The following is a 15,669-nucleotide window of genomic DNA, read 5'->3' as shown; positions in this document are numbered from 1 at the left end:
CTGAATAGCTGCGATATTTCTAATTGTGCTGTTCAGGCTTTGCAACCTCTTCCATGCTTTGCCAGCCACAATCCTAGCAGTGTCAGGGTTGGGTAATTGAAAGGTACCTCATGGATGTAAACAGAAGAGCCATGGTCAGTGCAGGATAGACCACCTTTGAGCTGTGCTCTTGTTTTTGTCACTTCAAGACACAGCTACATGTCTACTATGCAAGTGTTGAATTTGGATGTATATGTGCATATTTATGTGCTATGGGGGAACACCTCTGCTTGGATTCACATCTCCTCTGTCTGAAGGGAGGCTATTTTAAGCCTAGGTTCTATGCATCAGCCCTCCCCCAGGTAATAGTTCTAATTATTCTAAGACACCTTTTTTGTTCTGTTATTACAGATCCCCATTTTGATCCGATAACTGGTCATGTTCCTTTGCCACCTGCTCGTAGAGTAACTGGAGAAAACGTCAAAACAAATAGGACATCTCAAGACTATGATCAACTTCCTCCCTCTTCAGGTAAGGTAGAAAACTGTTCTTGTAGAAAATTAGAACTTTATGAAGTAAATAACTTTGATCCATAAAGTCCAATAAGATTTTCGTCATTCCAGGCAACAAATGGCAATGGTAATATTGCTTTACAAAAATATAAAATCATCAAAGGATAACAGAAATTAAAGTTCAGCAGTAAAGGTATAATTGGCAACCTGTTGTCTGTAGGTGTAGGTATTATGGCGTCAGTTTCACCAGCTGCCAAACTGAATGCTTATGTGAGTTCTAGTGTTCCTTATTTTTTTGAGAAAGGCAGATATTTTTCTGCCACCTTTAAAGCTCACAAGAGATCAGAAGTCCTGCAGGGACCACATGCATCTCACATCCATCTTTGTTTCATTGCTCCTAAAAAAAAGTAGCTTTGCTCTCTAAAGTATTATTATTTTCTGATCTTTTTTGCTGATCTGTTTGTTTGAAGTTCTAAGAAAATTTGAAAATGTTTTTTAATAAAACAAGAAGAATCAAAACAATTAAAATTCAGTCTTCCATTTGCAATGGAACAGATCCAGTAGAAGCAATTTCTCTGCCATATAAATTTTGCTTATGGTTTTCAGGCAACACAAATAGTATTTAAAGGAAAGCTACTCAAATTAATTAAAATAATTATATAAAATAAAGTATTACCTATATTTCAAAGTACTTTCACCAATTTGTAGGCAAATTTTCTTTTCTTTAGATGTGCATGGTATATGGGGAAGGGGGAGGATTGTCCCACCTGCATCATTTTGCTATGTGGGGAGACCACACAAAGAAAGAGCCAAGTGATGCTTTGAACCATTATTTGTTCTCCACATAAGAGTGAATTATGCGTGAAAACTCTTTTCTAATGCATAAAGAAACGAAGGAACTTATTTCTCTAGGCTTTCAGTTGTAATGATAATCAGTGTTTAATTGCAACAATCAGAAGTGGAAAAATGATACATTTTTTAATAGTAAATATGTCTCTCCTTCTTAGGAATATGTAGTTCATCTCTGCTGTGGTATAGGAATGAAAGAATATATTTTTCCCACTTAAAGTACAGGGGAAATTAAGTAAGCCTGAAGAGTGCTACAAAATTTTTAATGAATAGCACATTTGAGAATTAGTGTGATGCCTTTGGTAAATAGTAGCACTTTTGGGAGGATACCTCTACTAATATAACAGTGTTTCTCTTTTTTTTTTTTTTCCCCCTGTTGTTAGGGGAAAAAAAAAATTGTTTTATAATGCATGTATTATATGTGACACTGTGAGGGATCTATTTGTCTTACAATGTTATCGTGATTTATTTAGGGCATTTTAAATTCTTCTATAATACAAATTATGACAATGATATAACTACCTTTTAAAGCTACAGAGTTTTCCTGCAATTCTTGCAAGTCTGTGGTAGAACAATTTTTAATTTTCCTAAATTACTGCAAGATGTTTGCTAATTAAGATCTTGGAGCTTTCTGATGTCACTTAATAAATACTTTTCTATCTGTATGTTTCCCACAGCCATCTTCTAAAACACCCACATGTCGACCTTTGCTATAAATATCATTCTAAATCAGCATGATGTACAGCAAGATATTGAATTTAATTTCAATTAAATGAAAACTATGTGATAGATCATGTCATACTCTTAATTGGAAAGTTGTTTTTACGGTGGCAGTAATTCCATAGAACAGAACTGATGAGCTTCAGGATGAACTGATTCACCTTCATCTATGATTTGAAAAGACAATGTAGAGATGTACCTCTGTTCAGAACTTTGGTTTTTGCATTTATTCTGAACTAATCAGTTCACTTAGGAAATTCTTCATTTCAGCCCTTTCATATGGTGATCCTTTGAACTAGCTGGAAAAGAAATGTAGTTCACTCTAAAATCTAATTATAATTTAGCCACTGGCTCCCTAGAGTAGCATGGGGAGTCCTTTAACTTCTGTGCTTTGGTTTGACTGTTTTTAAGATTGCTGTCATGAAGTTTAACTGAATTGTTAAATGTAATGAGAAATTTATTATAATTCAGCAACATATTTAGTATTGAACACTTAAGAAATAGTTCTCAACTATGCACCTAACTATCCCAAAGGCATAGTTTTTCCAACTTCTTAAATACAACTTTTTAAAATTATTACAATAAAAGCAAGAGGAGATATTGCTAATAGTTAGCATATTTTACGTAAGCACAGCCAATCATACATGGAAAAGGTAGAAGAAAATTAGGCCTCTAATATAGATGTCTGCTGTATTTTACTGAATTTAGCTATTCTGTAAGAAATGGATTCAAATGGCTAGTTAAGTATATTTTTCTGCTTCCTATTCCCTCACCTGGCCTTATTAAAGCTCTTGCGTGCAAATTTAAATTCCTTTACACGGAAATGTTGGGGGGAAGGTGTCACGTACTATTTCAGGGTGGATTTCAATTAACCCTAAGAGGACTAATCTGCTGCAGTAATGTGAAGATCATACCTAAGAGCTAGGTGGACCACTACCTGCAGTTACTCCTTTCTCATTTTCTCCCTGCTCTGTCAGTTCCTTAGTATAGATGTCCCCCAGGTATGCCTTGTTCCTGTACCCCAGTTAGATTAGATGTAGCTGCTTGCCACTGCTCTGCAGAGGGCCTTGCACAACAAGCCTTTGTCACCTGGTTCTCTGATGCTTCTCAGCCTGTTGGTGAAAGACCATGGAACATACAGGAGAAGCAGCAAGGGAAGAAAAGAAGAGGGCCATTTCACAGCAGAGAGGAATAGACAGTTGGCATCATTAGAAATGTCCTCCTCCCACTGTGCCACAAAGCTCTCACCTTACAACTTTTTCCATGGTTTTTAAACACTTATTGAATGAGCCTGTCTCTGACTTGGTACTAACCCGTTACCTAAGGGTTAAATCTAGTGCTGAATTACAGAAATGTGAGTGATAGAGGAGGCTCCTTGCTGTAGAAACTGTTAATTGAATTACCCAATTAGAAAATCTATTTGAATTTTTAGTTAAGCATCCGCGGCGGCTGAAACATCAGAGAGGATGGGAAGTTGGGAAGGAAAGTCCTGCTTAAATACCTCTATCTCAGTGTCCAGATGGACATTCAGCTTAGGCTTAGAATCTTTAAGCTCAGGATCCAATGTGATACCCAGCTTCGGCTAAAATTTTATGTGGATGTGAAGATATTGAAAGAGATGTCAGCGCTTAAAAAATAATAATGGGAATTGAGTTAGAGAGAGAGGGCTGAAGATCTTAGTCTGTGCTACAGAGAGATGTCAGTGAAGTGAGAATAAAATGCCTATGCTGCAAATCTGCTGACAGAATTAAAAATGACCTTTCTAAATGATGTGATTGCTTAAGAAAGTTTGTTTGGAAGCTTCAGCAAATGAAGGTTTTATACAAGAAATAACTTCAGTTGTAAGCCTGCATTAGACTGGGTAGAGCAAAAAATATCTCATGTAACACACACAGAAGGATCTGATCTATGCATAAGGAATTTCTTCTGTACTTCAAGCCCAGGGGAAAATGTAAAGTTTGCAAATCAATTTTTGTTTCATCCTCTATAGAAATGAAGTCCATAATGAAATGTGCTTATTAAAACAGTGTGAAATGTTTGTGAAAGAAAACTGATTGTTTTTAACATGATATACCATTATTTTAAATATAAAGAATGTTCTTCTGTTACAGTCTTGAGTTTTCTAAAATAAGTGAAATGAGAAATTTGAACTTGTTTCTGATTTGGTTTTTAGTTATTAACATTTCCTGAGCTATAGTTAACTTCTCAAACCAGTGTGTTTTATGGATCTTCCACACCTTCATAGCAGGTTTGGATCTGCTTCAGGTGTGTTTACTAGAATGTTTAGCATTTATATAATTTTTTTCATCTTCAGAGAGGAAAAAATCATAACTAATATGAAATAGCTCTCACTATCTGTAGGTTGTGTCATAGCTATTTGCAAGGAAAATAGGCAATGAAATTAGAACAAAATTAATCTTAGCCCCTTACTGTAAATTTTTAATCAAATTACTCTCATCCATTTGTTATATGAATATCACCATCTTGCTAAAAGTACTATTTGCTTATCCTCTCTGAATTAAGAAATGGAATTAAAGTTTATAGCAACACTCTCATCTGATTGCTTAGAAACTAAGTTGAGAGAAAAATACACCTTGGTTAGACGTTCACTAATATGAACTATTTTCATTCATCTGAAGTGTTTAATGCACTCGGTTGAATTACAGTTCTCTCTATCCAGTGTTATGATAAGGTAGCATGTTGTAACAGCAATACTAGAAATACAACATTCTTTCCTCACTAAAAAACTGCCTCTGAAGTACTTAACACTGCAAAATGCCATTGCTGTCAGCGTAAGTAAACATGAAGTATCACAGCTAGAAATTCCTCTAATTTATCTGTCAAAGTCAGTGTTGATGGAACTTTTTAGAACCCTTTTTGAAGGATCAAAGACTCTTTTTTTTTTTTTAAATACTTTGCTCTTGAAAGTGTTTTCTGCTCTATGGCTGCTTGTATTTAAGCTTCTTATTGTGGAATCAGTGAGGATAAAGAGGTTTCAGTGAAGTACCAAGTTTACTTGAGCACAAAACTCTTGACTCTGAGAAGATTAGCAAGTTTGAATATTAGCTTTTTTCATCAGCACATCGTGATTGTTAGCACCAGCATTAACTGTGAAGGTAGCCTTTCCATACAAGAGAAGGAAAGGGGATATATTTCCAAAGGGGGACTGGAGAGGAAGGATCATGTTCTGTTCTCACCACTGAAAATAATTGGACTAGAGGTTGCTTTGAGAAACCAGATATTGTTGTACTTCTGCATAGCTGCTATGCATGAAATGAACTGCAATTGACTGAACAGAATCTGCAAGATGTACCAATAAGTGAAGGAATTTTCTCCTTCAGGCATATCTAGCTGGATTCCTCCATATGGTCCTGAATAAAATTGTGATCAAATTTGTTTTGTTTTGTTTTTTCTTAAAACAGACTAAGAAAAAGTTCTCAAACTGTGGGTTGAGAGTGGAGAGCCTTTAAAATTTTGACTGGCTATTTTCACCATCTTTGCTGTTTTGTCATACTTTCTTTTTCTTCCAAATTTGGATAATTCAGATTGTAACTTGCATGTTCCTATCGTATTATTGAAATAGTATTTAACTACATTATTTCAATTTTGGATGTTCTTGAGGAATTCAGCTTCTGTCTGAATTTTAAAATGAGATATATCAGTGAATTAAAGTATCTCTTCATGTTTCTTTAGAATTTTGCTTTTTAAACTGCTTCATGAGACTTGACCTACCTATAACAGTATTTTAAGCCAATTTATAATGATTTCTATCTCCTTTATTTGAAACAGATGGTTCACAAGCACCAGCCAGGCCCCCTAAACCACTTCCTCGGAGGACTGCACCAGAAATACACCACAGGAAAGCATACAGCTCTGACAGTTCCACGGAAAATGTGGATGCAAAAATTGCAAAACTTATGGGAGAGGGCTATTCCTTTGAAGAAGTCAAGAGGGCACTTGAAATTGCCCAGAATAATGTTGACGTGGCCCGTAGTATTTTAAGAGAGTTTGTCTGTTTTCCTCCACCGGTCTCCCCACGTCTCAATCTATAGCAGCATCAAGATACTCTTGGAGCATGTGAATTCTACATATACACATGTGGATTGGGGAATGAGAAGAGGAGGAGAATGGAATATTTTTCTTTCATCCTTAGTAGAAGGGTGTTTGTTTCCAGCCGTTTATCAAAGGCTCATGGCTGCTCTGATCAAGACTTATAAATATGCTGAGGCTTATGTATTTTTGCTAGCCATACTTTTTTAAATCAGGGTTGAACTGACAAAATAATTTAAAGAAGTTTACTTCCCTAGAACTTTTAATCTGTGAAATGCTTTTTCTTGTTTACAAGTTGGCAAGTTACAGTTTTCTAGTTGACGCCTGTACTATGTTCCTGTTCATATTCCCTTGTACTTGTGTGAGTTCTGCTGTAGCATTCCCAACAGTTTCCATGCTGACCACCCCATCAACTAAATCATCACTTTCCAGAAGTTCTGTGTTTGGTTTTTTTTCCCCTCTTACAAGATGCTTTAATTGTTTTTTTGCATTTCAGCTCATCAAATGCAAAAAGTATGTGGCCTTCACTACTGATTTTTTTTTTTCTTCTGAGATTCCTTTGCTTTTGAGAGAGGAAATATCTGAATGTAAAATGCATTACTCTGTATATGAACTGCCTTTTTAAAGGTATTTTGACAATAATGTTGGGCAGCTTTCTGTTTAACATGAATTCCATGACCTGTTGTCCTCAAGGTCTTTTATACACAGTTTCCACAAAAAAATCCCAACTAACAAATAAAACACTTCATGATACTGAGTTCTGACATTGAAAAGCTCTTTCAAATGTATTTGATTGCAAATGTTCGAAAAAGCCAAATGCACATGCTAATACTGTGTTTTGATTACACACTAATGGCACCGGTTCTCTGTGACCTATATAAACTGAGGCATGCCAGACCAGAAGGAATCTTTTTGAATCATATTAATGGTATTCAGGTAAATTCCAGTTCTAGCTTCTGTAAAGTAGAATGCGGTTAATTTTTTGTTTGAGTGATTATCCTGTGGTTCATTGTGGCTTGGATCAGTTTGTATTAACATGGAAACTTTAAATCTTTGATGCACTGTTAATTCCTAATGCTACTGTAGCAATATTTTTTGCAAAGTTCTTTAGTAACCTCCTCCTCTGTACACTTTATTTTTCTCAAGTATGTGTTTAATACCCAAATTCATTCACTCACTTTCCAGCTGCTTAGTTGGAAATACATTTTTGCTTTACGTGGTTAGTGATACTCCAGGCTTCGATGTTTTATTTTTGGGTCCAAATTGATGCAAGCCAAATCAAAAATCTTCCCAATTTTAGAAGAGAGAGAGAAGACGACTCTGTTCTTAGTATACTCAAAGTTAAGAGTCCAAATATTTCCAGATTAATTCTTAAGATTGCTGCTTTCTTGTTTTTTAGGAAACTTTGAAATCTTCTTTTCTTTTATTACTATTGAAAAGATAAAACCGTATGGTAGAATATTTTTCACATTTTGAGATGTGACCAGTATATGAGAATTTTCACAGTGTGCTAAGCTGGGTGTGAGGTATATATTTATTGTTCCCTTTCAGCTGTCAGTGTTCTCCTTCACTCAGAGCAAGTGATAAAAGTTACATCACTTACAGGATCAGATCTCAGCAGCCAATGCATTTGTTTTAAAGATTTTTTATTTTTATTTTTAAAGACAGCAGATGGCTGAAGTGCAGGATTCAAAATAACTGGGAACACCCAGTGGAAATTACTGTGATATCTCGAAGTCCATCGTTTCATCAAAGAACTTATTCTTAAAACTAATTAAATAAATTATTTTGTAGCATCATAAAGCATAGTATGGATATCATTAATCTGCTTCAGTGATAAAAGATCATCAGGAGAATTCAGGGTATAGGGAAGAGCTTCTGTTCCATTTTGATTTAAGCAAATGATTCTGAGTTTATGCCCTAGAAAAGGGCATTTGCAGCTTCCTTTAAATGTTTATTCCTTGAGTACAGCTTATGAAAAGTTTTGGTTGAAGTTATATTCTGTGCTTTTAGTTCAAGTAAATCTCTTTCCTCTGTTTTGGGGGAAAGTTTTGTGTAGTCTTGAACCCTCTTGTTCATTTGGTTTGTTTACAAACCAAACTACACTCTAGCATTTTAGCTAACTATAAATTCAGAATGATTCATACTATTAAATTAAACACTGTGGTTGTACTGGAATTACTTTAATGAGGTTCTAGCATAACTGCCAGCATAGCAATGACAACAGTGAAAACAGAACGCTTTACAAGGATGAGCAAACAATCCACAGACTAAGTTTTGAAATTTTGAATTGTAATGGAGAACTCATTTTCTCTTTTTTATGCAGCAGCTTAGTATAAATGACAGCCTTATGTTTCAATTAGAGGCTGAAGCTGCTGCCTGATAGATTAAAGTTTTTAAATTTTTCCTTCTCCTTTCTGGTTGTGAACACCAGTGACACTTCTTTTTTTTTTTTAGTATGTGTTAAAAAAAGCTTGATGAACAATATTCTGAGTGGTAACTTGAAAAGAGTTCCATTAATCTTTAAATGAGTGTGCTAATAACACTTCTAAACAGTGGAACGTGAAGAGTATTTCAAACCTCTTTTGGTTAATAGTTTTAAAGTCGGACAGAGCGAAATTGCTTTGCTAGAGTGTTGATGTTTGCTATGCAGGAATTAATAGGCTTAAAATAAATTAATCTGGCTACAGTCTAGTTCTCTAAACACATAGTTCTCTAAACATATTTAACCTTTGAAAGACTTCAGGGTTTGAGCCTGGCAGTGTGTTATGCACATATATAACTTCAAGGAAGACTGACTTCAGTGAGAGTGCTTAAATGAACAAAGTTGGTTAAACTCAGAAACATGTGCTATCATATTTCTTCCAATTAAATGTCACTGCAGGCTTTAGGCCATCATTCTGGTGTCTGTTGGCCTCACCTTTTAGCTCCTTTTGGCCAAATTACTGCATTTTAAGCAAATTGGCTGAATCAGAAGTTGAGCAAAGTTAAGTGGACATCAGCAGCATGGACCTTTTCCAAAGACTATGAGAAGAAAAAAAATTGAAATAGTGTTAAAATAAAAGAATTTAATATGATTAGCCATGTTAATGGCTTGGCTGGAACCCTAAAATGGGCACTGGTAAAATTCGTTAATGTTCAGTATCTCAAGAGTGCATCTGGCACAGTTTTTTTCATAATGTGAATTTAGGAAGTTTTGTACCAGGATCATTTCTTCTGTTATATTTCTCTCATTTTCAGCTTGAAGCTTTACTTTGCACTGATGACTCTGACCTGAAAGCGTTTAAATTTGTGTCTTAAAGCTTGACAAATTTTGAAGCAAATGAACACCGTATTCTAAGCAAATGCAGGTACTACCTGTTGACCTGGAATTTAGGTCTTTTAGGAATGACTTCTTGAAAAAGGACTTCAGTAGTTTCCATTTTGAAGGATTTTCTTTCAAATAACTATTTTATCTGAAAATGCCTTTTATAAACTTGTCTAACATGTGGCAAACTTAGTGATGTGTTCAATTAATTTATATTTTATTCAACATTCTTTTTAAATTTTGGTTATTATGTAAGCTCAAGTTCTTTATCTGTTCTTGTAAGGTATTTTATAAAATTAATGTTAACAGAATGTTGGGTTGGTCCGTGATTTTTCAAGACTGTGTCTCTCTGTTGTTGAATATTATCACTTCTCATAAGCTGCTTTAGAAACATAGCCTATCCAGTGTAGGGGTCTTAGAAACCATTGTTTTGTAAGCCAGAAAAATTAGGCCTTGCTCTAAAATAAGGTGAATCATTGCATTGAGACATTCGCTTTATATCCCCATACATTACTTCATTTCTAAATTTCAGTAGTAAATATTTATAAATTGGCAGTAATTTCAGAATGTGCATGTAATAGTTGTATGGCAGAAAGATGACTATCATTAAATATTTAGAATCCAAAGTTGTGAACATATAGTCCGACTGTACGTTAATTTACAGGAATTTTTTCCTGAAGAAAATTACAGTAAGCTCACACTGATATTTCTTTAACATCCTGTGCATTTACATTCTCAAGCATTGTACTGTTAATGTAAAAAAATATTTTAAGAGTGTAAAACATTTTTTTTTCTGTTACTGTATTCCAGCATTCTGAAAAAAGTTTAGAAAATCTAACCCTTCTACTATGCATGACGATACAACTATTACTATTTAAAGCCCAACACCATTCCCTGCAGGTTGCATTAGATCTTCGATGATGAGATATTCATGGTACTTTCTTTCGTCTATGTTAAATCCTTGTCCATTATATAGGTCACTAGTCATATTACTAAGTAGGGAAGTTAACTGTTTGGTATACTTGCCCAGAGTACTGTAGCTGCCTATTTCTTTCATTTTTACTCTTCTGCCGTGAAAGTCAGCTGTCACTTTATTGTGTTATGATCAGATTTTAGCAGCTGGGTGCTCTAGGAATGTTTCAGGAATTTTTGTTTGATAGACCCAGTCATTCATTCTGTACAAGATACCTGCCTCCATTTATCAGTTGCAATGAGTCTCCATCAGGAAAATGATAAATGTATATTTTAAAACACTGTGTGTTACTTTGGCACCTAAACATTCCATTTGTCCTTAGATGATTTCATGTCTAGCAGGGAAAATTGTTATTCAAAATAAATCCTTAATGCTAAATATATTAATCTTAAATCACAAAATAAATCTTGAATTTGTGAATCTTAATCCTATAACCTTCCTGAACATCATAAGGAATTTAAAGGCCTCAGAATAATATGAACCATGGCAAGATTCTTGCTTCCTAGACCTGCCAGAAACAAAAGCACAAACCCGTTGAATACTGATCTTCTGACTGTGAAGCTGCTTGCATCTGTCGATCTGTGAAGGAATCAGCCAGTCTAACTACAATAATACTTGTTTGAAAAAAGTCAGCTTTTTTTATTGCAATAACTGCCACGGTAGCCAGCAAGATGGGAGAGGCGCAGAGAACTACATAGAAGACAATCCTGTCCTAACAATCCAAGCCCCTCTCTCCTGTTCGCATACAAGATTTAGCTGTTTTGAACTGCCTGGGTGTCTAGTGCAAATGACGGAGTATTTGTTAAGATTACTCCAGTCTTCAATTACAGTGTCCTTCTCCAAGAAGTTCTTTAAAAAACATGCTGTTTTGGAACAGGAGACAAGGCTCTTAGCAGCAGAGGGAAGTGTGAAGTAGCACTCTGCTCAGGGTGGTTTTTGGTGCTAGCAAAACAACCAAAAGCTTCGTAAGGGTTTAAGTGGAAACACCTCTGTTTTAAAGCTCATCATCTTGGTTTTTGAAGGGTGTGTATATGTACATGCATATGTCCGTGCTAGTCTGGTGAAGCATGAAGGAGAGAGTATTCCAACTGATGCGAGCCTGCGGTGTTCAGAACTAGGCCATGGTACTCGCCTCTGCAAAATATCTGCTCCTTTTGGATAGCTGAACTGAATCTGCAGAATAATCAAGCTACTATAGTCATCAATGTTTTAAAATGCAAGTTTTTCTCCCTAGGTAGCTGGGGAGGTGCGTATATTTATTCCAAAATAGAGAGCTTTCTTCTATGCGTCTGTGTAATGATTAGGACACTGATCCCTAGTTAGGACACTGATCTCTAGACCTTCATGATGCTCCCTAGTTTTCATTAGACCACAATGCAGTAAGTGCCCTAAAGAGAACTTGTCTTTTGTTAATTTGCTAACTGACTATCGCTGTACTTCAAATGCTGTACAAAGAAGATATGTAAGTCTACATCATCAGCCATTCAGAAATACCTCAAGGTAGTGGCTGGTGTAGTTTTCTGAAGCTATTATCTTGCTTGAACGTGTGACTTTCGGGTGTTTCCTCTTGAAGTTTACATCTTCATTACCAATTCAGTATGGTCCATATAGAATTATTGGACCATTAGTTCAAAATTTTTATTCTCTGTACTTTTCACTATGGCTGTTATCAGTAGTACCTTTATTATCTAGGGTCATACACTGAAATTCAAATTATCCCGCTCTCACACATCCCAGCTTGGGCCAAGTTCAGCCCTGCCTTTGTCCCACAACAGATGCATCACTTTGCACCCTCTTCTGCTCCCTTAAGACTGTTTTTCCTCTCTTCCTCCCAGCATGAATCTCTTCACAGTGACATCAACCACCAGCGCATCCTTCATCTCAGTAATGACAGACACTTGACACTTTCCCATCTCAGCTTGCAACCACATCTGTATTTTCTCTGTTACCCCTCATAAGTGTTCTGCTAGTCTTGTCTGTCTCAATCATTATACAGATTTCCACGCCACATACGAATGGCCCCTATGAGCACAGTTGTCCAGAATGGATTCACAGTTCTGAGAAAGCCTGTTTTCTTTGTTAATGTCACTGGCATTTTTTCCTGCTCCCTTCTCGGCCTGGAAATACGCTCTTGTGTTTCATGATTTGTTTGTCAGGGATGGAGATGAAATCCACTGCTTATTTCAGCGGATCCCTATTCTGTTTCTGAGATGTGAAAAGAAACCAATAAAGACATCCTCTCCTAATAACAGTCCTTGTGTTTGAGATGGCTTATGTCTCAATATGAGAGTTAAGAAGTTTGTCCAACCGGTGTGGTTTGTAGCTTGGAAAGTCACAATTATATTTGATTACTTACAGTACTGAGTGAGGTGAAGGTTGAAGGGCTAAATTTTATAAGATGTGTCAATTAAGTTGGGAAGTCACTTGCAGGTAAAGGTAACTGATTATCATGAGTGGCCGGGATAAAAGGTTGACTCTCTACCTTTGATGTCAAAGAAGTAAGTATCATGTGGCTTGAAAATTCTTGCACAAAAAAGGTTAAAATGCGACACCTGAATGATTTCACCAAGTGCCCCCAAAAGACCTTTATTCTTCATTTGTCAGGTAACCTTGCCCACAGGTTGGTTGTGATGATGATAATTTTGTAGCTTTTTAGGTGAACCAATATTTGTAAACATGACTGTAGATAGAGGGTTCCTGTTTTTGCATGCTGCTGCCTGGGGGCACGTGTTATAGTTTTCCCAAAATCTAACAGAAATGGACAGTTTACATTAGGTCTCATACAAATGTAGACTACCCACCCAGAAGAGATCAAGAGATTCTCCAGAGACAAGACAGCTGGACGGTGAGGGAAGGGTTGAGAATGTACAAGCTGAGTGAGCAAGGAGATGGTGAAGGTGGTGTCTTAGAACCATGAGTTATCATGGGGGAGCAGGAATGGTGTAATGGAAAGAGGAGGGAGGGAATAGGGGTGAAGGGGAAATGCTGAGAGGAAAGTGTGGAGTGAATCAGGTGAGAGAAGACAGGTAGAAGTTTGGAGCAAACAGCAAAATGCAGAAGGAAAAAAAAAAGTCTGACATCTTAGGAAAATGTTAAGTGTTTCAGAGTGTGGGTGGAGGAGGGAATTTGAGTTGTAGTGTGCAAGGGTGCACTGAAGTGGGGGAAATCTTACTCACCATGTTTGGGGCACAGCATAGTCACATGAAAGGGCCTTATGTGCCTGTATGTATCATTCCTAGGTGATCTGCACCATAGTTAATACCCTTATTTTAGTGTTTACCCTCACACTACTACTCTTCACCCCCACCTTGCTGTGGTCTCTGGCACAGCTCTGAAATTCTGTGTGGCAAAACGCTCAGTCAGTTCTCATAGCAACATTTTTTTGCCAGTGGTTTAACTTGTGGTTGTTTCCAGGCCCTTCAAGGCTCTTCTATGTGTTTTGAGCTTTAGTTCTAGCAAGAAGACTATTAGCTAAACAAAGCTGGCTTGGAGTTGAACAGATTTGTCTTCAGGCATTGGCATCCTTTCCTTTGATGTGTTGGTGTTGCTGAGTAAACAGTCTCCGAGATTATTAGGAGAGGCTGAGTCTTAATTGTATCTGTGTTTTGTTTTTATGATGTTAGATACTGGCTGACCCGGGCACCGCTGCAGGCTGTGAACCTGCCATCAAACTGGCTCTTGGTTCTCTTTTTAGCCACATCCCATAACAATTCCTGAGGGCCTGAGACCAAATTAAAATTGTCTGTGGCTTCATTCAAAGATGTTGTGGGTATGCTTTTCACTCTTTGCGGCGGTATAACTTGCTGTATTCACGTGTGGTGCCATGAGCGTAATGCTGTAAAATTCAACCTATCCCGAAACCCCTGTCATTTCCATGCTTGTTTAGCAGTTGATGTAATTTGCCTTGTGAAGTACACAAGGTTCCTGTGATGGGGTGCCCAGGACAAAGGTTAATTTCTTGCTAGTGATGAGTACAGCAGTGTGGACTAACAGCTAATACGCAGAGGCTCTTGTTGATGTACAAACTGTCTTAGCAATGTGGATTGATTTTTCTTGGTTGATTGAGCTGAAATTTATTTTTCAGTGATCTGCCCTTATGGGACCTTGATTATTTGTACTGTAGCATCATTGTATTTGAGCTCTCTCCATTACAGTAATATCCATCCCTCTTGAGACTGCCTCGTCTTCTCCCTTTCAAGACTGCAGCAAAGTCTGTCAAGATAGCTGTATGAGATGTGTGGAGGGGGACTGGTTGGCTGATGTGTTAGTAGCATGTGTTTGTGGGATAAAAGGGATTTCAGGAGAAGCGTGGTTGGTTTTTTTTTTAAGAGAATGGTTTTTATGGTGGAAAAGCTTTTATTTTCAGTTTTCAGTTTTTGGAAGTTGTTGCACATGCCTTTAAAGAAAGGAAGATGCTGGTATTCTTTCCTTGTTTTTCAAGGTATATATTGAACAGTGGCTTTGAGGGAGCCACATATTCTCCAACTATTTTTTTTTCTCCTTGGTTAATCAACAACTAAGAAAACTTTTTCTCTTTATGTAGTTTCTGAAATTATGCCAACCTACTGATGCTTGTCCAGCAGTTACACTGTTTGAACAAGACATTGTTATCTATCTCTTGGTGGCAAGTCAGTGGCAACAGGGTAAAAAGGTTTATCAGAGGCAACGGGAAGGAGGGATGTGACAGAGGTACCTGCAAAGGAAGAAAATGAAAACAGATGAAGAAAACACTCTTAAGAAAAAAAGGAAGAAAGAAAATGGTTCATTTGATGAACATTCTTTCACCAGAATTAAATGAGAAATGTAAATAACATCATTAGCTAAAACACAAATGATAATATGACTTAATAATTCTATTTAATGCTGCTTTAAATTAACAGCAAGTCTCAGACAGAATGGGCCTTTTATTTGTTCTTTATATTATCACAAAAATATGTTTAGTTAACATCTTCTAAGATTAGAAAATATTCATAAAATTAAGTGGGTTTGAAATTGATAGTGAGAAAGTTCACCAAATCTTGCAAATGAATGACTAAGCAAAGAAAGCCTCGTTTGTCATTTGGTAGTTTGTGTCAGAGCCCAGTTTGGAGAACCTGTTAAATCTAGAAAATGTTGAGACCTTACTGCAGTAGCGGACCTCCTCTTAAGTCTTGGGAAGGCTTATAATACATGTAAGTAACAGGGTGTATTTAATTCAGGGCTGGAATTGTGTGTTACAGGAATGTCAATTTAAGCTTTACCCAGCCATATAATTCCCACAATATTAAGGGTTATACTTT

At 36.6% G+C, this 15,669-nt stretch overlaps 1 protein-coding gene across 4 annotated transcripts in view; it reads left to right on the top strand.

Moving 5' to 3' along the window:
- Nucleotides 1-12,639, top strand: part of CBLB (Cbl proto-oncogene B) — a 138,171-nt gene extending 125,532 nt beyond the window's left edge. For all 4 annotated transcript variants that reach the window (XM_072884379.1, XM_072884387.1, XM_072884371.1 and 1 more), the window contains 2 exons: nucleotides 391-510; nucleotides 5,850-12,639. In XM_072884379.1, coding sequence (XP_072740480.1) covers nucleotides 391-510; nucleotides 5,850-6,112 — 383 coding nt within the window. In that variant the 3' untranslated portion in view covers nucleotides 6,113-12,639. The remainder of the gene's footprint in view (nucleotides 1-390; nucleotides 511-5,849) is intronic.
- Nucleotides 12,640-15,669: the final 3,030 nt, after the last annotated feature.

Source organism: Ciconia boyciana, chromosome 1 (genome assembly GCF_034638445.1).
Source record: "Ciconia boyciana chromosome 1, ASM3463844v1, whole genome shotgun sequence".
Taxonomy (NCBI): Eukaryota; Metazoa; Chordata; class Aves; order Ciconiiformes; family Ciconiidae; genus Ciconia; species Ciconia boyciana.
The sequence above is the reverse complement of the archived record's forward strand: the minus strand, read 5'-3'. Positions and strand labels throughout refer to the sequence as shown.